The sequence below is a fragment of the Oncorhynchus tshawytscha genome, linkage group LG10 (assembly GCF_018296145.1).
Source record: "Oncorhynchus tshawytscha isolate Ot180627B linkage group LG10, Otsh_v2.0, whole genome shotgun sequence".
Taxonomy (NCBI): domain Eukaryota; kingdom Metazoa; phylum Chordata; class Actinopteri; order Salmoniformes; family Salmonidae; genus Oncorhynchus; species Oncorhynchus tshawytscha.
The window spans coordinates 78,379,418-78,404,727 of NC_056438.1; the positions used below are offsets into that span (position 1 = coordinate 78,379,418).

The 25,310-nt window shown below is 43.1% G+C and overlaps 1 protein-coding gene across 2 annotated transcripts in view; it reads left to right on the forward strand.

The window, feature by feature from the left end:
- LOC112259672 (1-phosphatidylinositol 4,5-bisphosphate phosphodiesterase delta-1) overlaps positions 1 to 25,310 on the forward strand; it is a 35,876-nt gene extending 10,566 nt beyond the window's left edge. For both annotated transcript variants that reach the window (XM_042329140.1, XM_042329139.1), the window contains exons 3-16: positions 5,544 to 5,650; positions 7,197 to 7,318; positions 8,720 to 8,849; positions 10,428 to 10,656; positions 10,964 to 11,165; positions 11,917 to 12,061; positions 12,396 to 12,548; positions 14,726 to 14,878; positions 15,737 to 15,896; positions 17,240 to 17,356; positions 19,760 to 19,938; positions 20,677 to 20,809; positions 20,944 to 21,093; positions 24,392 to 25,310. In XM_042329140.1, coding sequence (XP_042185074.1) covers positions 5,544 to 5,650; positions 7,197 to 7,318; positions 8,720 to 8,849; positions 10,428 to 10,656; positions 10,964 to 11,165; positions 11,917 to 12,061; positions 12,396 to 12,548; positions 14,726 to 14,878; positions 15,737 to 15,896; positions 17,240 to 17,356; positions 19,760 to 19,938; positions 20,677 to 20,809; positions 20,944 to 21,093; positions 24,392 to 24,480 — 2,069 coding nt within the window. In that variant the 3' untranslated portion in view covers positions 24,481 to 25,310. The remainder of the gene's footprint in view (positions 1 to 5,543; positions 5,651 to 7,196; positions 7,319 to 8,719; positions 8,850 to 10,427; positions 10,657 to 10,963; positions 11,166 to 11,916; positions 12,062 to 12,395; positions 12,549 to 14,725; positions 14,879 to 15,736; positions 15,897 to 17,239; positions 17,357 to 19,759; positions 19,939 to 20,676; positions 20,810 to 20,943; positions 21,094 to 24,391) is intronic.

Consider the following 25,310-nt stretch of genomic DNA (forward strand, 5'->3'; position numbering starts at 1 on the left):
ACATACATACATACATACATACATACATACATACATACATACATACATACATACATACATACATACATATACACATACATATACACATACATATATACATATATTTAAAAACATACATATATACACACATTTTCTTTTTAAAAAATATTATTTTCTTTTAACCCCCTACAATCCCTCCTCTATTTAACCCCTGCTGGTGAACATGGGAGTCCTACTACGGCTAGAGCAGTGGTTCTTAACCTGGGTTCGATCGAACCCCAGGGGTTCGGTGAGTCAGTCTCAGGGGTTCGGCGGAGGTCAAGACACACATCCGACTCATATGATTCGTGATGACACGCCCCTCTTGGCCATCATTGGCTGCAGGTGATCACGCTACATCGCTTGGCCTATCTGTGCTGCAGGGAATTTGGTGCACTCAGTAGTCGACTTGTGACTGTCGTGATGGTACATCTTGTGATTTCTTTCTTTATTTGAATCCCTTCATACTTACTATGTCGAGCAAAAAAAGAAAGTGGTCGGACGAATATGTACAATATGGATTAACATGTATAACGGAACGTGATGGGAGTCAGCGTCCTAACGGCATGATTTGCAATGCCAAGTTGAGCAATTCTAGTCCGGCAAAACTAAGAGAACACTTCCTTAAGCTGCATGGAGATGGAAAATACAAGAACACAATGCTCGCTGAATTCAAGGTGAAGAGAGCCAGATTCGATGAAAAGGAACTCTGCCTGTTCTCGGCTTTGTACCCATCAACAAACCGATCCTCACAGCATCGTACGAAGTTGCTTACCTGATCGCAAAGCAGGGCCAACCACACACCATTGGTGAAACACTCATAAAACCAGCTGTGTTGAAGATGGCGAATATCATGCTGGGAAAAGAGGCTGAAGTTAAGTTATCCCAAATTCCTCTTTCAAATGACACCATCAGCGACAGAATAGAGGACATTAGCAAAGACATCTTGGCTCAAGTAGTTGCAGATCTGATTTCAAGCCCGGCAAAATTCAGCCTTCAACTCGACGAGACCACAGACGTTTCCAATCTAAGCCAGCTTGCTGTATTAGTGCCCTATGTGAAAGACGACGTGATAAAGGAAGATGTTTTATTCTGTAAGCCTCTTAAAACAACAACTAAGGCAGGCGATGTGAAGAAACTTGTGGATGACTTCTTCAAAGACAACAATCTTTCGTGGGATATGGTTTCTGCAGTTTGTTCGGACGGAGCTCCAGTCATGCTGGGAAGAAAGTCTGGTTTTGGTGCTCTAGTGAAAGCCGATGCACCACACATCATTGTTACGCATTGTATTCTGCACAGGCATGCGTTGGCAACAAAAACCTTGCCTCCAAAACTGGTAGAAGTATTACAAATTGTAGTGGAATGCGTGAACTATGTGCCAACTAGTGCTCTGAGGCACCGCATCTTCAGTGAGCTGTGTAAAGAAATGGGCTCTGAATTCAAGGTACTTCTGTACCCATCTAACGTCCGGTGGTTATCCCGGGGACAGGTGCTGAATCGTGTTTTTGCCGTGCGTGTGGAATTAGCCCTGTTTTTGCAAGAGCACCAACATTGTCATGCAGATTGCTTCAAAAATTCTGAGTTCATTCTCATTTTAGCATACATGGCTGATATCTTCGCAGCTCTCAATCATCTCAATCAAAAGATGCAGGGCGGTGGAGTCAACATCATCGAAGCGGAGGAAAACCTGAAGGCTTTAAAAAAAAAAGCTACCGTTATGGAAACAACAAACAGGGAACAATAACTTCGCAAACTTTCCCCTGCTGGATGACTGTAAGTAAGATCGAAGATGTATCTGGAATCGGAGACATTTCTGTACCCGCGGAACTGAAGCAAGCAATTGCCACGCACTTAGATGAGCTTGCAAAGTCTCTCGACGGATACTTCCCTACAAGAGAGTCATATCCAGCATGGGTGAGACAGCCGTTCACGTTTAGTGTTGAGACAACAGATGTCAATGATGAGTACCTCGATGAAATCATTGAAATTCAGCAGAGCCAGGTTCAACAGCAACTCTTCAGAACAACAACGCTTTCGACGTTTTGCTGTCAACAAATGGTAACGTACCCTGTTATTGCTGAGAAAGCTCTGGAGATTTTCATACCGTTTGTTACAACATATCTTTGCGAGCAAATCCTTTTCGAGGCTGCTGGACATAAAAACGAAGAAAAGGAACAGACTGTTGTGAAAATGACATGAGAGACATGACATCATGAGACATGAGAGACATGACATCATGAGACATGAGAGACATGACATCATGAGACATGAGAGACATGACATCATGAGACATGAGAGACATGACATCATGAGACATCATGAGAGTGGCACTTCATGAGACCATGACATCATGAGTGAAGCTGCACATTTCTGAACTGGTCTCTGAAAGGCAACAGCAGAAGTCACACTGATTTGCAGTAAATATTAATTATTGTGTTTTTGTGTGAAAATCATGTTTTGATGATTTTGTTCTTTGAACACAGTGATGTTGATGCACGGTTCATTTTGTGCACCAGTCAAATATATACCTATGTTTTGAATTTGAAAAAATCATATTTTATTTTTCCAGTTAAGAAGGGTTCGGTGAATGCGCATATGAAACTGGTGGGGTTCAGTACCTCCAACAAGGTTAAGAACCACTGGGCTAGAGTCAGAGATGGTCAATTAGTCGGTGCACCAGTGTTGCAGTGCATGGCCTTGTCATTGTCTGTCTCACAGCCACACCTGTGGCAGCCAGGTAGGTCCTTATCTCCCTGAGCCCTGAGCCCTGAGCCCTGAGCCCTGAGCCCTGAGCCCTGAGCCCTGAGCCCTGAGCCCTGAGCCCTGAGGCTGAGGTAGTTCTCAGTTAAGTTCTCAGGAAGGCTAACTATCTGTAAATGGCCACATCTACGACTGAGTTACTCTATCAGAAGAGCTGAGGGATTGACCAAGCCCATTCCACACACAGTCCCTGTAATTACCTTAAGGTGAAACCTATCTCCTGAGTGGCGCAGTGGTCTAAGGCACTGCATCTCAGTGCTAGAGATGTCACTACAGACCCTGGTTCAATTCCAGGCTGTACCACTGTCCGTGATTGGGAGTCCCATAGGGCGGCTCCCAGTGTCGGGGTAGGCCATCATTGTAAATAAGAATTTGTCCTTACCTGATTTGCCTAGTTGGTTTTGGTGTGCTAGGTAAAATCAAATCTAGTCCTCTCAGATCTACAGGAGTGGTTAGGGTAGGGAATGTTTTAGAATCCAGTATCCTCTACCTTTACACTCAGTAGGTCTCTCAGATAAAACATCTTTAAAAAACAATTATATTGTTATGGTAATCACTGCAATATGTACAGGTATCTAATCTGGCATTAATTCAGATAAACGAAAAATGTGGATAGTTTTTTATTTATTTGATTTAGGCCGTTAGAATTAAATACGTATACTATATGTACTTGACATGATTTGATATTTTATTCAGCTTCATGATGTCACCTTTTTATGGGTTAAATCTTTAGGTTCACAGACCATAAAAGTCTGTCACCATAGAGAGTTTGATAATAACAATGGTGACAGGCTTTCTTAGTCACTCTTAGCACAGACAGGTCTCTAAGTCAGAGAGAAATTAGTGTTTTCATTGGATAAGCTGTTTTTTTTTTTTTTTAAACAAATAAGGAGATAAAGAAAGAATTTGAAGGCATTTTGTTTGTCTTTTTAATAAGGTGTTTCAAGGGTCTAAACCGTTTTTTTTTTTTTTTTGTATTTGATCTTTTATATACTTTTGAAATTGTGTGTTTTTGTTTTTTTGTCAATTCTGTAATCTTGAGTGGAAATTTCCAGAGCTGGTTTATGAGTATTTTTATAGTCTATTATATTTTATGACACAAAGCAAAGTTCACTTGAATGCAGAACATACACAGAAGACTAAGGAAACAAAAGCCTCAGACAATTTAGTATCCAAAGTACACACAAAAAAACTTCCCATAGTAGTAGTCAATCAACGCAGAACTAGTATAAAGTCATTCCTGGTTCTAGGGAACGCCAAACCTTAACTGTCTTTTGCACGTTTCCTATGTGACTTCATGTTTATTCAAATGATATTTCATTGCTCTTTTTCTATGTGAGTGCTTTAATAATTATAAATGGGATTGATGGAGTGCTTTTTAATGGACCCAAAGTTTTAAAAAAAGATTAATAAAATAAAAACAGTAGTCAAAACCAAACAACATCAGACTATCAAAACATGAAAAAAGAGAGGGGTGGGTCAAGGAAGGGAAAGAGTGTGATGTATCAGTATATGGAGAGGAGAGGGTTGGGATTAACACACAAACCCGGGTTTAGGGTAAGGGGCGGGATTGGGGTTAGAATACAGACCCGGTTTAGGGTAAGGGTAGGTTAAGGGTTTAGGTTACGTGGTGCTCAGTATGGAGGAGAGAGAAGTGTCTTTGTAGTGTATTGCATTGTTTGGGGGGGTCAAAGAGGTAGGGCTTTAAGGGGGACAGAAAGATGAGGGGGAGTTCTAGAGCCTAGGATCAACCCTGGAGAAGACCCTGTCGCTGAAACTCTGGAGAAGGCCCTGTTGCTGAAACTCTGGAGCAACCCTGGAGAAGACCCTGTCGCTGAAACTCTTGATCAACCCTGGAGAAAGGCCCTGTCGCTGAAACTCTTGATCAACCCTGGCCCAGTCACTGAAATTCTGGAGAAACCCTGACCCTGTCGCTGAAACTCTGGAACAACCCTGGAGAAAGGCCCTGTCGCTGAAACTCTGGAACAACCCTGGAGAAGGCCCTGTCGCTGAAACTCTTGATCAACCCTGGAGAAGACCCTGTCGCTGAAACTCTGGAGAAACCCTGGAGAAGACCCTGTCGCTGAAACTCTTGATCAACCCTGGAAGACCCTGTCGCTGAAACTCTGGAGAAACCCTGGAGAAGGCCCTGTCGCTGAAACTCTTGATCAACCCTGGAGAAGACCCTGTCGCTGAAACTCTTGATCAACCCTGGAGAAGACCCTGTCGCTGAAACTCTGGAGCTTCAACCTGAGGATGATAAGGTGGCCTGCTGTTGTGGAATGGAGTGTAGTTGGTAGTGGAGAAGAGAGGTAAGGGGGGGATGGCAAGGTGGTGAAGGGCTTCGTAGATCAGAAAGAGGATCTTGTAATCCCTGCTGGGGGAGGACTGGGCAATTTCACGGTGAAGTTGTATTCCTGTCAATACCTATTGTATTCGGCGCATGTGACAAATACAATTTGATTTGATTTGACAGGGGTGATGTGCTGCCAGGACTTAATGTGGGTGACGAGTCGGGCTGCAGTGTTCTGAACCATTGGCAGCTTATGGAGGGAGCTTGAGTTGATGCCGGAGAGTAGTGAGTTGCAGTAGTCAAGATTGGATTGGGTTGGGCAACACTGGTTCTTTGTTATTCAACACGGGTTCTTTGGTATTCAACACTGGTTCTTTGGTATTCAAAGTTGCTTTACAATATAGTCTGAGCGATCCTGTTGTAGACAATAACCCCGCCCCCTCCCTCTCCTCTCGTCTCCTCTCCTCTACAGTCTCCATTAAGGACATCTCGGTGGTGCGTGCTGGCCGTCAATCGGAGGGTCTGAGGAAGAACACAGAGGAGCCGGTGGAGGGGAGATGTTTCTCCATAATCTTCAAGGTTCTTTTATATATTTTTAAACAACTCAATTTGCAGTGTATTCAATGTCATTTCAGTCAGTCTTTATTTTGTTTTACGGTATTACAGAGATGGCAGTGGGTGGAGGTCAGGCAGAGATGACAGTGGGTGGAGGTCAGGCAGAGATGACAGTGGGTGGAGGTCAGGCAGAGATGACAGTGGGTGGAGGTCAGGCAGAGATGACAGTGGGAGGAGGTCAGGCAGAGATGACAGTGGGAGGAGGTCAGGCAGAGATGACAGTGGGAGGAGGTCAGGCAGAGATGACAGTGGGTGGAGGTCAGGCAGAGATGACAGTGGGTGGAGGTCAGGCAGAGATGACAGTGGGTGGAGGTCAGGCAGAGATGACAGTGGGTGGAGGTCAGGCAGAGATGACAGTGGGAGGAGGTCAGGCAGAGATGACAGTGGGTGGAGGTCAGGCAGAGATGACAGTGGGTGGAGGTCAGGCAGAGATGACAGTGGGAGGAGGTCAGGCAGAGATGACAGTGGGTGGAGGTCAGGCAGAGATGACAGTGGGTGGAGATCAGGCAGAGATGACAGTGGGTGGAGGTCAGGCAGAGATGACAGTGGGTGGAGGTCAGGCAGAGATGACAGTGGGAGGAGGTCAGGCAGAGATGACAGTGGGAGGAGGTCAGGCAGAGATGACAGTGGGAGGAGGTCAGGCAGAGATGACAGTGGGTGGAGGTCAGGCAGAGATGACAGTGGGTGGAGGTCAGGCAGAGATGACAGTGGGTGGAGGTCAGGCAGAGATGACAGTGGGTGGAGGTCAGGCAGAGATGACAGTGGGAGGGGGTCAGGCAGAGATGACAGTGGGTGGAGGTCAGGCAGAGATGACAGTGGGTGGAGGTCAGGCAGCGATGACAGTGGGAGGAGGTCAGGCAGAGATGACAGTGGGTGGAGGTCAGGCAGAGATGACAGTGGGAGGAGGTCAGGCAGAGATGACAGTGGGAGGAGGTCAGGCAGAGATGACAGTGGGAGGAGGTCAGGCAGAGATGACAGTGGGTGGAGGTCAGGCAGAGATGACAGTGGGTGGAGGTCAGGCAGAGATGACAGTGGGTGGAGGTCAGGCAGAGATGACAGTGGGAGGAGGTCAGGCAGAGATGACAGTGGGTGGAGGTCAGGCAGATATTAGGTACAGCATAATCTCTTGTGGACAGACGCACGTAACATAGGGTGGTATAGAAGCATCCGTCAACAGACTAATGAGGAACTTTGTTCCGGTGTGCAAGATTTTTTCAGGACTAATCATTTGGACAAATCCTGATTTCACAGGTGTTAGCATATTTCGACTGTCAGAAGGGGAGGGGATATTTTGGCCATGCTTTGGCTGAGAGTTTCTGTTTAGGGGGGTTGGAGACTTCTCTTGTCGCATTAGTATCTTTACAAAGAGCAAACCCCAAAACCTAATGAATCATCTGACACATTTACACAAGATTGTAGTGCTGGGTTTCTGAAATTAGGTCCAGCATTGTATTAACACGATCACATTTACATCACAGTTGCATTTGTACAACCCTCCATTATTTTTAAGGGCAGAAGAAAGAACCTGGACCTGATGGCCAGCTCTGAGGAGGAGGCCAAGCAGTGGGTCACCAGCCTGGAGAAGATAATGTCCAACATGGAGAACCTTAACAGTCAGCAGAAGACTGAGCAGTATCCTTCTCACAGATAAAGAGTCAGAACCACGGGAATCAGAATCTATAGAAAGGCCTTGGAACCTCTAACTCTGGCAATTTGACTGGTAAACTATATGAGTACAACGGCCGCCAGTCCACCCATTATGACATCATTGACTTGAATGGGGAGGTCCATTCTATCGATTCTATTTCTATGGTCATAACAGCCTCGTCGTGGTTAGGGTATGTATACTTTAGTTACTAACCATTTGTTTTTGAGAAACTCGTATTCATTTGAAATGACTGAATCAATATTGTACTGGGCAGTAATATTTGATAGTGAATATTCAGTGTATTATATATACACATCACATACACAACCAAACGGTTTATCTGATAAATAGCAATCTGCTAGAGACTGTGTTTGAGTTACAGTAGTAGGCAGTGAAAAAAATGTCTGAGAATGGACTTCTAAATTCAAGTTACAAAGCATTAACAAACCGTTACAAGGTGTTATTCTAAGCATGGTCAGAGAGAGAGAGAGAGAGAGAGATCATAGCCTGAAAGGTCATGCCCCAAAAGTCCATGGGGTGGAGTGAGAGAGAGAGAGAGAGAGAGAGAGAGAGAAAGAGAGAGAGAGAGAGAGAGAGACAGAGAGAGAGAGAGAGAGAGAGAGAGAGAGAGAGAGAGAGAGAGAGAGAGAGACAGAGAGAGAGAGAGAGAGAGAGAGAGAGAGAGAGAGAGAGAGAGAGAAGAGGGAGAGAGAGAGAGACAGAGAGAGACAGAGAGAGAGACAGAGAGAGAGAAAGAGAGAGAGAGAGAGAGAGACAGAGAGAGAGACAGAGAGAGAGAGAGAGGGAGAGAGACAGAGAGAGAGAGAGAGAGAGAGAGAGACAGAGAGAGAGAGAGACAGAGAGAGAGAAGAGAGAGAGAGAGAGAGAGAGAGAGAGAGAGAGAGAGAGAGAGTATCTCACTACAGCAGATCAGGAACAAATAAGAGAAAGAACAATGAAGACCTTTTAATAAGCATCTGAGTTGTTGACCAATAGTATTACTGTACAGTTAACCACCAATCAGATATCAGACCTACATGATGTAACCAAGGCTTCTCAAAGGTGAGCCAATGGAGGGTTGGCAAGACCAGCACAGATAATACTGAATTCCTAGGAAAACACAGAGGAAATGATTGCATACAGTTGATAAGGAGAGTCCCTTTGGGGGGCTGCCCTACAATATGACAAGGAACCCTCTTGTAGAAATACTGTCTGTGCAGGCTTTTGCTCTAGTAGGGCTGGAACAAATCCCTGCAGAAGGGTAGCTCTGCAGGAGGGCTGGCAACCTCTTTGCAGTAGGTAATGATACTGATCATGTAACCCATATCACCATGTTGTGCCCATATGATACGGTGAGTTCAGTCCTTACATTAACTCTTCTTCAGTTGGATCTTCAACTGCCTTAGGAAAGCAGACAAGAACAGGGACAACAAGCTGAGTCTGAAGGAGCTGAAGGACTTCCTGCACCAGATCAACATCGAGGTGGACGATCAATACGCAGAGAAGCTCTTCCAGGTGAACACTTGAATGAAATACTTTATTTTATTGTATAATTTAATAACTTTTATAATTCTCAGAAAAGAGCTCAAATCGTCTTCTAGGTGAACACGTCACAATATAAAATATGACAAAGTGTAGAGGCCTGGTTTACAGTGTAGAGGTCTAGTGTACAGTGTAGAGGCCTGGTGTACAGTATAGAGGCCTGGTTTACAGTGTAGAGGCCTGGTGTACAGTGTAGCGGCCTGGTGTACAGTGTAGAGGCCTGGTGTACAGTGTAGAGGCCTGGTGTACAGTGTAGAGGCCTGGTTTACAGTGTAGAGGCCTGGTGTACAGTGTAGAGGCCTGGTGTACAGTGTAGAGGCCTGGTGTACAGTGTAGAGGCCTGGTTTACAGTGTAGAGGCCTGGTGTACAGTGTAGAGGACTGGTTTACAGTGTAGAGGCCTGGTGTACAGTGTAGAGGCCTGGTGTACAGTGTAGAGGCCTGGTTTACAGTGTAGAGACCTGGTGTACAGTGGAGGCCTGGTTTACAGTGTAGAGGCCTGGTGTACAGTATAGAGGCCTGGTGTACAGTGTAGAGGCCTGGTTTACAGTGTAGAGGCCTGGTTTACAGTGTAGAGGCCTGGTGTACAGTGTAGAGGCCTGGTGTACAGTATAGAGGCCTGGTTTACAGTGTCTCTAACATGGAACCCAAACCGGCTGCGTGCGCCATCGTGCATAAATGTATTTTGTCCCCCCACACGAAACGCGATCACGACACGCAGGTTAAAATATCAAAACAAACTCTGAACCAATTATATTAATTTGGGGACAGGTCGAAAAGCATTAAACATTTATGGCAATTTAGCTAGCTAGCTTGCAGTTGCTAGCTAATTTGTCCTGGGATATAAACATTGAGTTGTTATTTTACCTGAAATGCACAAGGTCCTCTACTCCACCAATTAATCCACACATAAAACGGTCAACCGAATCGTTTCTAGTCATCTCTCCTCCTTCCAGGCCTTTTCTTCTCTTGACTTTATATCGCGATTAAACAATTTCATAAAATAGGTGCATTACCGCCACTGACCTCGTTCGTCTTTCAGTCACCCACGTGGTTATAACCAATGAGGAGATGGGAGAGGCAGGACTTGCAGCGCGATCTGCGTCACAAATAGAAGTGACTTCTATTTTAGCCCTTGGCAACGCAGACACTCGTTGGCTCGCGCGAGCAGTGTTTGTGCAATAATTGAATAATATAGATTTCTAAATGTATTTTGCAACGATCGCACACGCGACGCGAACGGTGTAGTCAGCTTGTAAGGTGCTTGTTCTTGAGGAGAAGCTTTGTCTTCTGTCTTTTACACTCCACCTTCAAGATAGACAAGGAGGCAGGGGTCAGCGGTCAGGAGGCAGGGTCAAGAGGCAGAGTCAGGAGTCAGGGGTCAGGAACAGGGTCAGGAGGCAGGGGTCAGGAGGCAGGGGTCAGGAGGCAGGATCAGGAGACATGGGTCAGGAGGCAGGGTCAGGAGGCAGGGGTCAGGAGGCAGGGGTCAGGAGAGCAACAGCATTTTGATGCACCAATGAATGTCTTTCTCCCTATCTCCATCCTGTAGGAGTGTGACCAGTCTAAGTGTGGCCACCTGGCTGGCGATGAGATAGAGCACTTCTACAGCCTTTTGACCCATCGCCAGGAGATAGACACCATCTACGGAGAATACGCTAAGACCACGGGCTTCATGAGCGCTGAAAATCTACTGGAGTTCCTGATTAAAGAGCAGAGAGAGGAGGCAACGCTAGCCGATGCACACAGACTCATTAACAAGTACGAATTGGATGATAAAGGTGATTATGAACGAATATTTAGTTGTTATGCCTTCACAACAACATAGAAGAGCATTCATAAAGTCTTCCTAAGCCCTACATACAGTAGACGTTTCAAAAAATCATTTAGAAGAAAAATCCTACTACATAACACAGCATTCCCTGGAGGGTGAGACTGGGCAGCTCTCAAATGACAAATGGGAGCTGTCCAAATCATTTCAAACAGTTCAGAGTTAACTTCCTATTCAGTAACGACACTTCTGCTCATTTGAATTGTCAGCAGTCTATCTTGTAGTTAGAGTCTGACATCTGTCTGGTCTATCTGCAGCCAAAGAGAAGCAGCTGATGACCCAAGATGGTTTCCTGATGTATCTCCACATGCCCGAGGGTCTGGTGCTGAATCCTACCCACAAGGCCGTGCACCAGGACATGAGCCAGCCCCTGAACCACTACTTCATCTCCTCGTCTCACAACACATACCTAATGGAAGACCAGCTCAAAGGGCCCAGCAGTACTGAGGCCTATGCCAGGTATAAATGACAGACATCATCTAGGACAATGTTTTTCCAAACCTCTCCTTGAGTAACCTCAGCTAGTTCCACTTATTTGATCTATTCTGGTATTACAGTAGTACACTTGATTCAAATGGTCTGGACTAAGTTTTACTAGCTATTGTAATGTTTCTTAGCTTCTATTCTTATGGAAGACACTGTGGACATTTAAAAACCTGTACTTGTCAGTGTCTGCCTTTGAATGAATCAAGTCAGGACATGTTGTTAAACATTTGTTTAAACAGTTATAACCCTTCGTAGGGCTCTTATAAAACAGTTATAACCCTTCGTAGGGCTCTTATAAAACAGTTATAACCCTTTGTAGGGCTCTTATGAAACCGTTATAACCCTTCGTAGGGCTCTTATAAAACAGTTATAACCCTTCGTAGGGCTCTTATAAAACAGTTATAACCCTTCGTAGGGCTCTTATAAAACAGTTATAACCCTAAATAAAACCGTTATAACCCTTCGTAGGGCTCTTATGAAACAGTTATAACCCTTCGTAGGGCTCTTATGAAACCGTTATAACCCTTCGTAGGGCTCTTATGAAACAGTTATAACCCTTCGTAGGGCTCTTATGAAACCATTATAACCCTTCGTAGGGCTCTTATAAAACAGTTATAACCCTTCGTAGGGCTCTTATAAAACAGTTATAACCATTCGTAGGGCTCTTATAAAACACTTATTACCGTTCGTAGGGCGCTTATAAAACAGTCATAACCGTTCGTAGGGCTCTTATAAAGGGCTGTCGCTGTGTGGAGCTGGACTGCTGGGACGGGTCAGACGGAGAGCCAGTCATCTACCATGGATACACCCTCACTTCCAAGATCCTGTTTAAAGACACCATCAAAGCAATCAAGGAGTACGCCTTTAAGGTAGACTAAAGTTCCATGTCAACTTTGTAGAATTGTATCTGTCCTGTCCTGTTTAATTCATATCATGGTTTGATGACAACAGATTTCTTTTTGCAATGGGTTAATTACAGATGGTCATCCTTCTTATCAACAGAGGCCCAAAAGGCTTGGGCTGACCCCGTGTCAAATACTTACGCTTCACTTCATTTTGTTTGTCCAGTACAATGAAATCAAAGGAATATTCCCAAAAGTCTAAACTCCATGCTAAATCAAGCGCCTACAGAAATGATTTCACACATTTATTTGACTCAGGTCTGGAGTTGAACTGTATTTAACTGTCTCTGTCTGTCCCCAGACCTCGGACTACCCAGTGATCCTGTCCTTGGAGAATCACTGTAGTGTGGAGCAGCAGAGGGTCATGGCCCAGCACATGAGCTCCATCCTGGGCAGCGCTCTGCTCACCTCCCCCCTGGGGGACCAGATGCCCACAGACTTTCCCTCCCCAGAGGTGGCTGGCTATAGTCTCTAGTCTACTGTTTCATATAAGAGTCACTGTCTGCGTGTATATGAGGAAGTGTATGATATGCGGAATTCTTACAGTTTCCCTCTTTTCACAACACATTCTAGATTTACTTCTGTTTTAATGTGCCTAGTGCTTCCTAGGACCAGGAGCATTTCCTGTCCAGGAATGTCTCTAGTTCCTTAGGCAAGAAGAACTTAAAAATATACACTGAGTATACAAAACATTATGAACACCTGCTCTTTCCCTGACATAGACTGACCAGGTGAATCCAGGTGAAAGATGATCCCTTATTGATGTCACTTGTTAAAAACGTCTTCTGCCTGGGGGCAGTATTGAGTAGCTTGGATGAATAAGGTGCCCAGATTAAACGGCCTGCTACTCAGTTCCAGCTGCTAATATATGCATATTATTAGTATATTTGGATAGAAAACACTCTGAACAGTTTCTAAAACTGTTTGAATGATGTCTGTGAGTATAACAGAACTCATATGGCAGGCAAAAACCTGAGAAAAATCCAACCAGGAAGTGGGAAATCTGAGGTGTGTCGTTTTTCAATTCATTCCCTATTGAAGACACAGTGGGATATTGGTCATGTTGCACTTCCTAAGGCTTCCACTAGATGTCAACAGTCTTTAGAAACTTGTTTGAGGCTTACACTGTAAAGGAGGGGCTCATAAAGGCTGTTTGAGTCAGTGGTCTGGCAGAGTGCCACAGGCTCGTGACGCTCGTTCACGTGAGAGGTAGCTCGCGTTCCATTGCTTTTTCTACAGACAAAGGAATTCTCCAGTTTGAACATTATTGAAGATTTATGTTAACAACATCCTAAAGATGGATTCTATACATCGTTTGACATGTTTCTACGGACTGTAATGGAACTTTTTGACATTTCGTTTGCTCCTATTGAACGCGCTTCGTGACTTTGGATTTGTTTACAAAACGTGCTAACATTTGGACATACATGATGGACATTATCGAACAAAACAAACATTTATTGTGGAACTGGGATTCCTGGGAGTGCATTCTGATGAAGATCATCAAAGGTAAGTGAATATTTATCATGTTATTTCTGACTTCTGTTGACTGCACAATATGGCGGATATCTTTTTGGCTGGTTTGGGCTCTGAGCGCCGTACTCAGAGTATTGCATGGTTTGCTTTTTCCGTAAAGCTTTTATGAAATCTGACACAGTGGTTGCATTAAGGAGAAGTGGATTTAAAATTCAATGTATAACACTTGTATCTTTGATCAATGTTTATTATGAGTATTTCTGGAAATTGATTTGGCTCTCTACAAAATCACCAGATGTTTTTGGAACTACTGAACATAACACGCCAATGTATACTGAGATTTTTTGATACAAATATGAACTTTACCGAACAAAACATATATGTTCATCATCTGATGAAGATCATCAAAGGTTAGTGATTAATTTTATCTCTATTTCTGCTTTTTGTGGCTCCTGTCTTTGGCGGGAAAAATGGCTGTGTTTTTCTGTGACTTGGTGGTGACCTAACATAATCGTCTGTGGAGCTTTTGCTGTAAAGCCTATGTGAAATCGGACACTGTGGTGGAATTAACAACAATATTACCTTTAAAATGGTATAAGATACTTGTATGTTGGAGGAATTTTAATTGTGAGATATCTGTTGTTTTGAATTTGGCACCCTGCACTTTCACTGGCTGTTGTCATATCGATCCCGTTAGCGGGATCTCAGCCGTAAGAAGCTAAATCACTTCAATCAGTTTAGATGAATGGGAGGAGACAGGTTAAATAATTATTTTAAACAATTTAAGTGCCTTTGAACAGGGTATGGTAGTAGATGCCAGGCACACAGGTTTGTGTCAAGAACTGCTTGTGTCAAGAACTTGTTTTTTCACACTCAACAGTTTACCGTGTGTTTCAAGAATGGTCCACCACCCAATGGACATCCAGTTAACTTGACACAACTGTGGGAGGCATTGGAGTCAACATGGGCCAGCATCCTTTGCAACGCTTTTGACACCAACGAATTGAGGCTGTTCTGAGGGCAAAACTCAATATTAGATAGGTGTTTCCTAGTGTTTGGTATACTCAGTGTATATAGTTTTATTCCATCACATTATCAGAGTCTTTGTGAACTAACACATTAAGATAATTTTTATATGTGTGTCACATTCGTCAGGAGCTGAAGGGGAGGTTCCTGGTCAAAGGGAAGAGGTTAACTAAACTGGAGGCCTGCTTTGGCCCTGAGGAGACAGCTGGGGATGATGGTAGCTTAACTGAGGAGGAGGAGGATGACAAAGAGGAGGAGGAAGAGGAGAAGAAGAAGGCCACGGTAGGGAAATAGGAGCCAAACCTACTATGGCACTCCAATAGTATCATTGTGACGGACCCCTCCCTGTCTTCTACACCATATAACTGTATTGCAACATACTGTGTATGTTCTATATGTTCTATATGTTCTATATGTTATGTATGTTCTATATGTTCTATATGTTATGTATGTTCTGTATGTTCCATATGTTCTATATGTTCTGTATGTTCTATATGTTCTATATGTTATGTATGTTCTATATGTTATGTATGTTCTATATGTTCTGTATGTTCTATATGTTCTGTATGTTCTATATGTTATGTATGTTCTATATGTTATGTATGTTCTATATGTTCCATATGTTCTATATGTTCTGTATGTTATGTATGTTCTATATGTTATGTATGTTCTATATGTTCTATATGTTCTGCATTTTCTATATGTTCTATATGTTATATATGTTCTGTATGTTCTATATGTTCTATATGTTCTGTATGTTCTGTATGTTCTATATGTTCTGTATGTTCTATATGTTCTGTATATGTTATGTATGTTCTATATGTTCTGTATGTTCTATATGTTCTATATGTTCTCTATGTTCTATATGTTCTGTATGTTCTATATGTTCTATATGTTCTGTATGTTCTATATGTTCTGTATGTTCTATATGTTATGTATGTTCTATATGTTCTGTATGTTCTATATGTTATGTATGTTCTATATGTTCTATATGTTCTATATGTTCTGTATGTTCCATATGTTATGTATGTTCTGTATGTTCTATATGTTCTAGTAGAGCTGGAGTGTGTTACCATTCTGCCCAACCTACTGTACAGTAAAGCTGAAGTGAGGTGAAGTGTGAATGTGTTTGATCTGCAGGAAGGTAAAAAACTGAAGCTGGCTAAGGAGCTGTCAGACATGGTGATCTACTGTAAGAGCGTCCATTTCAACGGATTCCAGGACGCTAAAGATAACCTGGGCTTCTACGAGATGTCCTCCTTCAAGGAAAGGAAAGCTATGGCGTTGGCTGAGGAGTCTGGTGAGCATGTTAACTGTGAAGCTGAGGAGTCTGGTCATGTTAACTGTGAAGCTGAGGAGTCTGGTGAGCATGTTAACTGTGAAGCTGAGGAGTCTGGTGAGCATGTTAACTGAAGCTGAGGAGTCTGGTGAGGTTAGTCTGGGAGTCTGGTGAGCATGTTAACTGTGAAGCTGAGGAGTCTGGTGAGCATGTTAACTGTGAAGCTGAGGAGTCTGGTGAGTTAACATGTTGGTGAGCATGTTAACTGTGAAGCTGAGGAGTCTGGTGAGCATGTTAACTGTGAAGCTGAGGAGTCTGGTCATGTTAACTGTGAAGCTGAGGAGTCTGGTGAGCATGTTAACTGTGAAGCTGAGGAGTCTGGTGAGCATGTTAACTGTGAAGCTGAGGAGTCTGGTGAGCATGTTAACTGTGAAGCTGAGGAGTCTGGTGAGCATGTTAACTGTGAAGCTGAGGAGTCTGGTGAGCATGTTAACTGTGAAGCTGAGGAGTCTGGTGAGCATGTTAACTGTGAAGCTGAGGAGTCTGGTGAGCATGTTAACTGTGAAGCTGAGGAGTCTGGTGAGCATGTTAACTGTGAAGCTGAGGAGGAGTCTGGTGAGCATGTTAACTGTGAAGCTGAGGAGTGTGAGCATGAGCATGTTAACTGTGAAGCTGAGGAGTCTGGTGAGCATGTTAACTGTGAAGCTGAGGAGTCTGGTGAGCATGTTAACTGTGAAGCTGAGGAGTCTGGTCATGTTAACTGTGAAGCTGAGGAGTCTGGTGAGCATGTTAACCGTGAAGCTGAGGAGTCTGGTGAGAATGTTAATTGTGAAGCTGAGTGTGTCGTGGGGGGTACATTTTTTATTTTGCTCAAGCGTTTAGCTATCGCCACTTATCGCAGAAAATGTTTAGCAAATATAGGGAGTGTTACTTTATTCACCATGAACGAAGATCAGTTTACCCACCCTTTTTTTTAACCTCTACATCACTGCTGTGAAGGTTATATTAGACTAACACAAATGGAGAAAATTATTTCAACTTCATTGAACTTAATTGTACACAAAGATAGTACACAAAACATCTTGTTAATAGTTTCTCATCACACTCCAGTAAGGATATGAGAATGACGTCGTTCTGTATAGTTTCTGTAGAGCTAAGTGACATCTCTCTCTCTTTTTGTTTTCTCTTTCTCTCTCTTTTTGTTCGCTCTCTCTCTTGTTTTGTTCTCTCTCTATCTCTCTCTCTCTCTTGTTTTGTTCTCTCTCTATCTCTCTCTCTCTCTTGTTTTGTTCTCTCTCTCTATCTCTCTTTTGTTTGTTCTCTCTCTTGTTTTGTTCTCTCTCTCTCTCTCTCCCTCTCTCCAGCCAACAGCTACATCCATCACAATGTGGACAAGCTGAGTCGTATCTATCCAGCAGGCACCAGAACAGACTCCTCCAACTATAACCCTGTACCTTTGTGGAACGCAGGCTGTCAGATCGGTAAGACTGTCTAAAAGAAGAAGGGACAAGGGCAAGAGGGAATGTTTTCATGTAGTAAATGTGCTGTGGTACAATTCTCTCCTGAAGTTAGGCAGCAGGTAGCCTAGCGGTTAAGACTGTTGTGTCTTTAGTATCATTAAAGGTGAAGACTTATTTTATCTAATCAATTCTCTGTAATTATTATTATGTGATTAAACAAATCATGTAAATATAATTAACTAGGAAGTCGGGGCAACACGAAAAATTTTCAGATTACAAAGTTACAATTTTCTGAATACAACTCTTCAGGTATTTTAATATCTGATGAATTAGTCAATTAATTATTATTATTACCTTTGTCAGTCTCATCTGAACATCGTAAATTGTTGGTTATCTGCACAAACCCAGCCTTTACTATAAATCATCCATACACCAACTGGCTCAATTATTTATTTACTAACTAATTAAACAACATTATACCGTCCATAGTGGACTAAACAAAAACCGTTTGGTTATAACACGTGTGGCACACCAGGGGGTTTGGTCAAGACGTTTACACAGATCAGACACGGACAGAGTGTGATTAGTTCGGGTTTCCAGGGTGTTTATTAAATAATAAATCAAAAGCCCCAATTCGTCCTGGGCAGAGAGCCCGTCGAGACCTGGCACGTCCAGCAGATGGAGCCATCGCCTCGTGATGTTTACTCCGTCTGTCACCAGGCCTCGACGAGTCTCCCCCTGGTGGCTGACCTGCTGTACGACACATGATAGATTCAGAAAAGAGAAGGGGTTTTGGAAGTAAGACTAAGGGACATGAGTCTCTATGCGAAGCTATTCTCTCATAAATACATATGCCACTTACGATCGCTCATTCGAAAAAGCAATGCATTGTATTTACGTGAAGCTGGTGATGTGAGGCTCTGGTTTGCCCAGTCGATGTCGCCCTGTCCTTTGTGGAATCTTCCATGTCGTCGTGTGAGAAGTTCACATGTTCTGAGAGGTTCATCTCTCTCTGGAGACTCGTCCACGTCGGTCAGTGTTGTCGTACTAGATTTGCTACCTTTTCAGCTACAGTCTGTTATGCTGTCATCTAGGACTCACTTCTTCTTGAGTGATCAATAGTTCAGAATTCATACCATTTCACGTGAAGAGCAAGCGCCCACGTTTCCTGGCCTGAATGGTTGACATTAGAATTAGTCCTTTTAAACGTGAGGATTTATTCGGAACTTGAATGACTTTTCGTTATGCGGAGTGGATATCCAACTATTTGCCACCACAGCTCACCCCGGGGCTTGCTTAGTCCAAGGCACTTATAGAAATGTAGAAAAGGGGGTGGGTCATCATTTCCAACCAATGCCTATTTACCTGGGCGTGACTACTAACTTAGTTAAACTTTACAGGGAAGATGATTTTTCTCATTTTGAGTTGAGTTTATTTTTTATTTTTACAGGGACAGTGCACATTAATCAATGTTTCAGTAAAAGTGATGGTTTTAGCCAGCCGGCTAATTTTCAACCGCAGTTTTTTAACCTTTATTTAACTAGGCAAGTCAGTTAAGAACAAATTCTTATTTTCAATGACGGCCTAGGAACAGTGGGTTAACTGCCTGTTCAGGGGCAGAATGACAGATTTGTACCTTGTCAGCTCAGGGGTTTGAGCTTGCAACCTTCCGCTTACTAGTCCAACGGTCTAACCACTAGGCTACCCTGCCGCCTCTACACTCTAACCACTAGGCTACCCTGCCGCCTCTACACTCTAACCACTAGGCTACGCTGCCGCCCCAGTTCCTGGGCAGGTTAATAAAATAAAAAAAGTTAACATCACATTACATCATTTCACAAATAGTTTCATCTTTACTCATTCATTTTAAACAAGAATAAGATGAAAGCCTCGTAACTGAGGGACCTGTATAAAGAGAGTTAGAGTAATGGGGTTGGATTGTCTTTCATGAGGTCACAAACATGAAACAGAATGGACCGGGTCGTAGCTGGCTTCTCCACCTACCATTTATACATTCTCCAAAATAGGAATATTGTTCAATTCTCAAATTCTGTGATGGAGTAGAATTCGGCGGGAGAATCCCTTTGTCTTACTGTGAAACATTCTCTCTCTATACCGCATGGTCACGGAGAGAGGAGTCTCTGTGGTATTTACGACGTGGTTGTAAGGTTGTAAGTGGGGGCTAGCGTCAAGACAAGAGCGTTGGGCCGACTCCGTGAAAAATCTGTCAATGTGCCCTTGAGCAAGGCATTCTGGATAACATCATCTGTCAAATGACTGATTTTTTAAATGTACACTCCCCCTCATGGATTTTAAAGGACTGGCGTGAGGAAATTATGCTTGCACCATCCATTACGAGTGAGCATTCTAGAAGGGTAAGTATTCTCCCCACAACTGTTACTTAATCTCCTCTCCTCCTGTCAGTGTCCCTGAACTTCCAGACCTCCTGTAATGACATGGATGTGAACCAGGGTCGGTTCCTGACCAACGGGAAGACGGGATACGTCCTAAAGCCGGCCTACATGAGGGACCTGGGGTCGGAGTTTGACCCCATCACCCTGACCGCGGGACCGTGGCTGCAGCACAAGACGCTCCACCTCATGGTCAGACTCATTCTCTGGCTTGTTGGTTATATGTACATATCTCAATGACCTCGTACCCATGCACATCGACTCAGTACTGGTACACAGTGCATTTAGCCAAATTATTGACCTCGTACCCCTGCACACCGACTCAGTACTGGTACACCGTACATTTAGCCAAATTATTGACCTCGTACCCCTGCACATCGACTCAGTACTGGTACACCGTACATTTAGCCAAATTATTGACCTCGTACCCCTGCACATCGACTCAGTACTGGTACACCGCGCATTTAGCCAAATTATTGACCTTGTACCCCTGCACATCGACTCAGTACTGGTACACTGTGCATTTAGCCAAATTATTGGTCAGACTCATTCTCTGGCTTGTTGGTACATATCTCATTGACCTCATTTAGCCAAATTATTGACCTTGTACCCCTATCAACTCAGTACTGGTACACCGTACATTTAGCCAAATTATTGTTACTCGTTGTGTTTCTATTATTACATGTTTTACTTTTCTATTATTTCTCTATTTTCTTCCTCTCTGTATTGCTGGGAAGGACCCATACGTCAGCTTTTCCCTGTTAGTCTACACGTTGTTTTACCAAGCAATGTGACGAATAAAATTGTATTTTTTGTCATATATACAGTAGCTTGTGTGTTATCAACGTTCACTCTCTTATGACTATGTTTCCACATTGATGATGACAAAAACGCTGACCATGTAGCCGTTTTCCCCTTTGTCATTCCCAGATCGTCTCAGCCCAGCAGCTTCCAAAAGTAAACCAGAAAAAGACATCCATTGTGGACGCGCTGGTCAAAGTGGAGATACACGGGGTGCCTGCTGACACCGCAGATAAAGAGACGCCGTACATTGAGAACAATGGTATGAGAATTCACACACTCAAAGTGCTTAGCAAGTGACACTGTTCTGACCCGAATTCAACAATGCTCATTTAACTAACAGATGTTTCTACCAATGTGTAACGGGGTGCTTTCTTGTTTTTTTGGACTGCTCAGGTTTCAACCCGATGTGGAATGAGAACTTTAAGTTTGATGTGTACGTGCCAGAGCTGGCCCTGGTCCGCTTTGTGGTCGAGGACCACGACTCTGTTACTGATAATGACTTCGTCGGACAGTTCACCGTACCATTCACCAGTTTACAGATGGGTAAGTTAGTAGTCATACCATTCACCAGTTTACAGATGGGTAAATTAGTAGTCATACCATTCACCAGTTTACAGATGGGTTAGTTAGTAGTCATAACATTCACCAGTTTACAGATGGGTAAGTTAGTAGTCATACCATTGACCAGTTTACAGATGGGTTAGTTAGTAGTCATAACATTCACCAGTTTACAGATGGGTAAGTTAGTAGTCATACCATTCACCAGTTTACAGATGGGTAAGTTAGTAGTCATACCATTGACCAGTTTACAGATGGGTTAGTTAGTAGTCATAACATTCACCAGTTTACAGATGGGTAAGTTAGTAGTCATACCATAGTCATACCATTCACCAGTTTACCGATGGGTAGGTTAGTAGTCATACCATAGTCATACCATTCACCAGTTTACCGATGGGTAGGTTAGTAGTCATACCATTCACCAGTTTACCGATGGGTAGGTTAGTAGTCATACCATTCACCAGTTTACAGATGGGTAAGTTAGTACTCAGCCCCTGCCATCCACTAGTTTACAGATTAGTTAGTAGCTATACACTGCCATCCACTAGTTTACAGATTAGTTAGTAGCCATACCCTGCCATCCACTAGTTTACAGATTAGTTAGTAGCCATACCCTGCCATCCACTAGTTTACAGATTAGTTAGTAGCCATACCCTGCCATCCACTAGTTTACAGATTAGTTAGTAGCCATACCCTGCCATCCACTAGTTTACAGATTAGTTAGTAGCCATACCCTGCCATCCACTAGTTTACAGATTAGTTAGTAGCCATACCCTGCCATCCACTAGTTTACAGATTAGTTAGTAGCCATACCCCATCCACTAGTTTACAGATTAGTTAGTATCCATCCACTAGTTTACAGATTAGTTAGTAGCCATACCCTGCCATCCACTAGTTTACAGATTAGTTAGTAGCCATACCCTGCCATCCACTAGTTTACAGATTAGTTAGTAGCCATACCCTGCCATCCACTAGTTTACAGATTAGTTAGTAGCCATACCCTGCCATCCACTAGTTTACAGATTAGTTAGTAGCCATACCCTGCCATCCACTAGTTTACAGATTAGTTAGTAGCCATACCCTGCCATCCACTAGTTTACAGATTAGTTAGTAGCCATACCCTGCCATCCACTAGTTTACAGATTAGTTAGTAGCCATACCCTGCCATCCACTAGTTTACAGATTAGTTAGTAGCCATACCCTGCCATCCACTAGTTTACAGATTAGTTAGTAGCTATACCCTTTGCCAGATGAGATGGGTGAGTTGGTAATAGATCCTTACAGTACCTTCAGTGTTTTAATACACTGGCAAGAGTCATCGTTCCAAAGTTCCAAAGTCCAAACTCAACCATTGGTTCTTTATTTTGATAGAAACGATTCTTAATCTACTAACACTGAAAGCCCATACTATGCTTTTCCTGTCAGTGTGACTAGATGATAGGGAAGTATTGTCTCCTCTCTGACACAGAGAACAGAGTCTCTGTCATAATGACAAGACTGTAAAGCTTTGTTTCGCTCTTTAACTACAGTACCAGTCAAAAGCTTGGACACACCATTTTCTACATTGTACAATAATAGTGAATACATCACAACTATGAAATAACACATATGGAATCATGTAGTAACCCAAAAAGTGTTAAACAAATCAAAATATATTCTTCAAAGTAGCCACCCATTTCAAGCACACTCTTGGAATTATCTCAACCAGCTTCATGAGGAATGCTTTTCCAACAGTCTTGAAGGAGTTCCCACATATGCTGAGCACTTGTTGGCTGCTTTTCCTTCATTCTGCGGTCCAACTCATCCCAAACCATCTTAATTGGGTTTAGGTTGGGTGATTGTGGAGGCCGGTGAACTGATGCAGGCGGCGCGCAATTGGCCCAGCATTGTCCGGGTTAGGGTTTGGCCGGGGTAGGCTGTCATTGTAAATATAAATGTGTTCTTAACTGACTTGCCTAATTAAATAAAGCTTAAATCAAAAATGCAGCATTCCATCACTCTCCTTCTTGGTCAAATAGCCCTTACACAGCCTGGAGGTGTGTTTTGGGTCATTGTCCTGTTGAAAAACAAATGATAGTCCCACTAAGTGCAAACCAGATGGGATGGCGTATCGCTGCAGAATGCTGTGGTAGACATGCTGGTTAAGTGTGCCTTGAATTCTAAATAAATCACAGACAGTGTAAACAGCAAAGTTCCCCCACACCATCACACCTCCTCCTCCATGCTTCACGGTGGGATCTACACTTGCAAAGATCATCTGTTCACCTACTCTGCGTCAAACAAAGACATGGCAGTTGGGACCAAAAATCTCAAATTTGGACTCATCAGACAAAAGGACAGATTTCCACCAGTGTAATGTCCAAGCAAGTCTCTTCTTCTCATTGGTGTCCTTTAGTAGTGGTTTCTTTGCAGCAATTCGACCATGAAGACCTGATTCACACAGTCTCCTCTGAACAGTTGATGTTGAGATGTGTCTGTTACTTGAACTCTGTGAAGCGTTTATTTTGGCTGCAACCTGAAGTGCAGTTAACTCTAATAAACGTATCCTCTGCAGCAGAGGTAACTCTGGGTCTTCCTTTCCTGTGGCGGTCCTTATGAGAGACAGTTAACTCTAATGAACTTGTCCTCTGCAGCAGAGGTAACTCTGGGTCTTCCTTTCCTGCGGCGGTCCTCATGAGAGCCAGTTTCATCATAGCGCTTGATGGTTTTTGCGACTGCACTTGAAGAAACTTTCAAAGTTCTTGAAATTTTCTGGATTAACTGACCTTCATGTCTTAAACTAATGATGGACTGTAATTTCTCTTTGCTTATTTGAGCTGTTCTTGCCATAATATAGACTTGATCTTTTACCAAATAGGGCTATCTTCTGTATACCACCTCTTCCTTGTCACAACACAACTGATTGGCTCAAACGCATTACATTAAGAAGGAAAGAAATTCCACAAATGAACTTTTAACAACGCACAACTGTTCATTGAAATGCATTCCAGGTGACTACCTCATGAAGCTGGTTGAGAGAATGCCAAGAGTGTGCAAATCTGTCATCAAGGCAAAGGGTGGATACTTTGAAGAATCTCAAATATAAAATCTATGAATATTTGTTTAACACTTTTTTGGTTACTACATGATTCCATATGTGTTATTTCATAGTTTTAACGTCTTCACTATTATTCTACAATGTAGAAAATAGTAAAAAATAAAGGAAAAAACCTTGAATGAGTAGGTGTCCAAACTTTTGACTGGTACTGACTGTTCATTGACTGCGACCCTTCTCTCCGTTTAGGATACAGACACGTGCCGCTACTCAACAAGGAAGGAGACCCCCTTCCCTCAGCAGGACTGTTCGTACACATCATGATCATGGATGCCTAAAACAACACCTGTCCGAATGTGCCATAATCACCACTGTGACTATCGTCCAGTCCCAAACAGACCTTCAGCCCTATACCACTACACCCTAGGGCACTAGAGTGGATCTGAAATGATTGAATATGTGTAAGTGTCCTACGGAGGAGGGGCTAGGGGGTGGTTTGGGATTGGGCCCTAGGGAGGCGGGGCTAGGGGTTGGTTTGGGATTGGGCCCTAGGGAGGCGGGGCTAGGGGTTGGTTTGGGACTGGGCCCGAGGGAGGCGGGGCTAGGGGTCGGTCTGGGTCCAGAGGACATCCTCCTCTGGATTTTTGAAAAATAATTATAATTAGCTTATCGAATAGGCAAGAAGATTATCTGTAACAGTAGAACTCCATTTGAGTTTTTTGTACTAGTATTTTGGGGAATTGTGACAAATGAACAAGTTTATCAAACTATCACATCACAGGGATTATACAAACCATTGTTTTTGTGTACTCGGTATTTTTATAGTGTTAAAACACTTTTCATTTTGGGTCGTTGTATTTTTTAATTTTTGTATTTTTTATGTCCACCATTTATTTTCTGTGTTGCATAATGAGTTTATTTAAATCAAGGTATTCAAATGATAATTTTAAGATAATTCATTGAATGAACAGTATTTGAAACCAACAAACAGACAAGATATATTTTTTTTACAAAGAAGCACTTAGATGTTTCAGCTTTTATTGTTATGAATCAATATCCACATTGTGTACAGTCCATTCGGAAAGTATTCAGACCCCTTGACTTTTGCCACATTTTGTTACGTTACAGACTTATTCTAAAATGAATGAAGGACATTTTTTCTCTCATC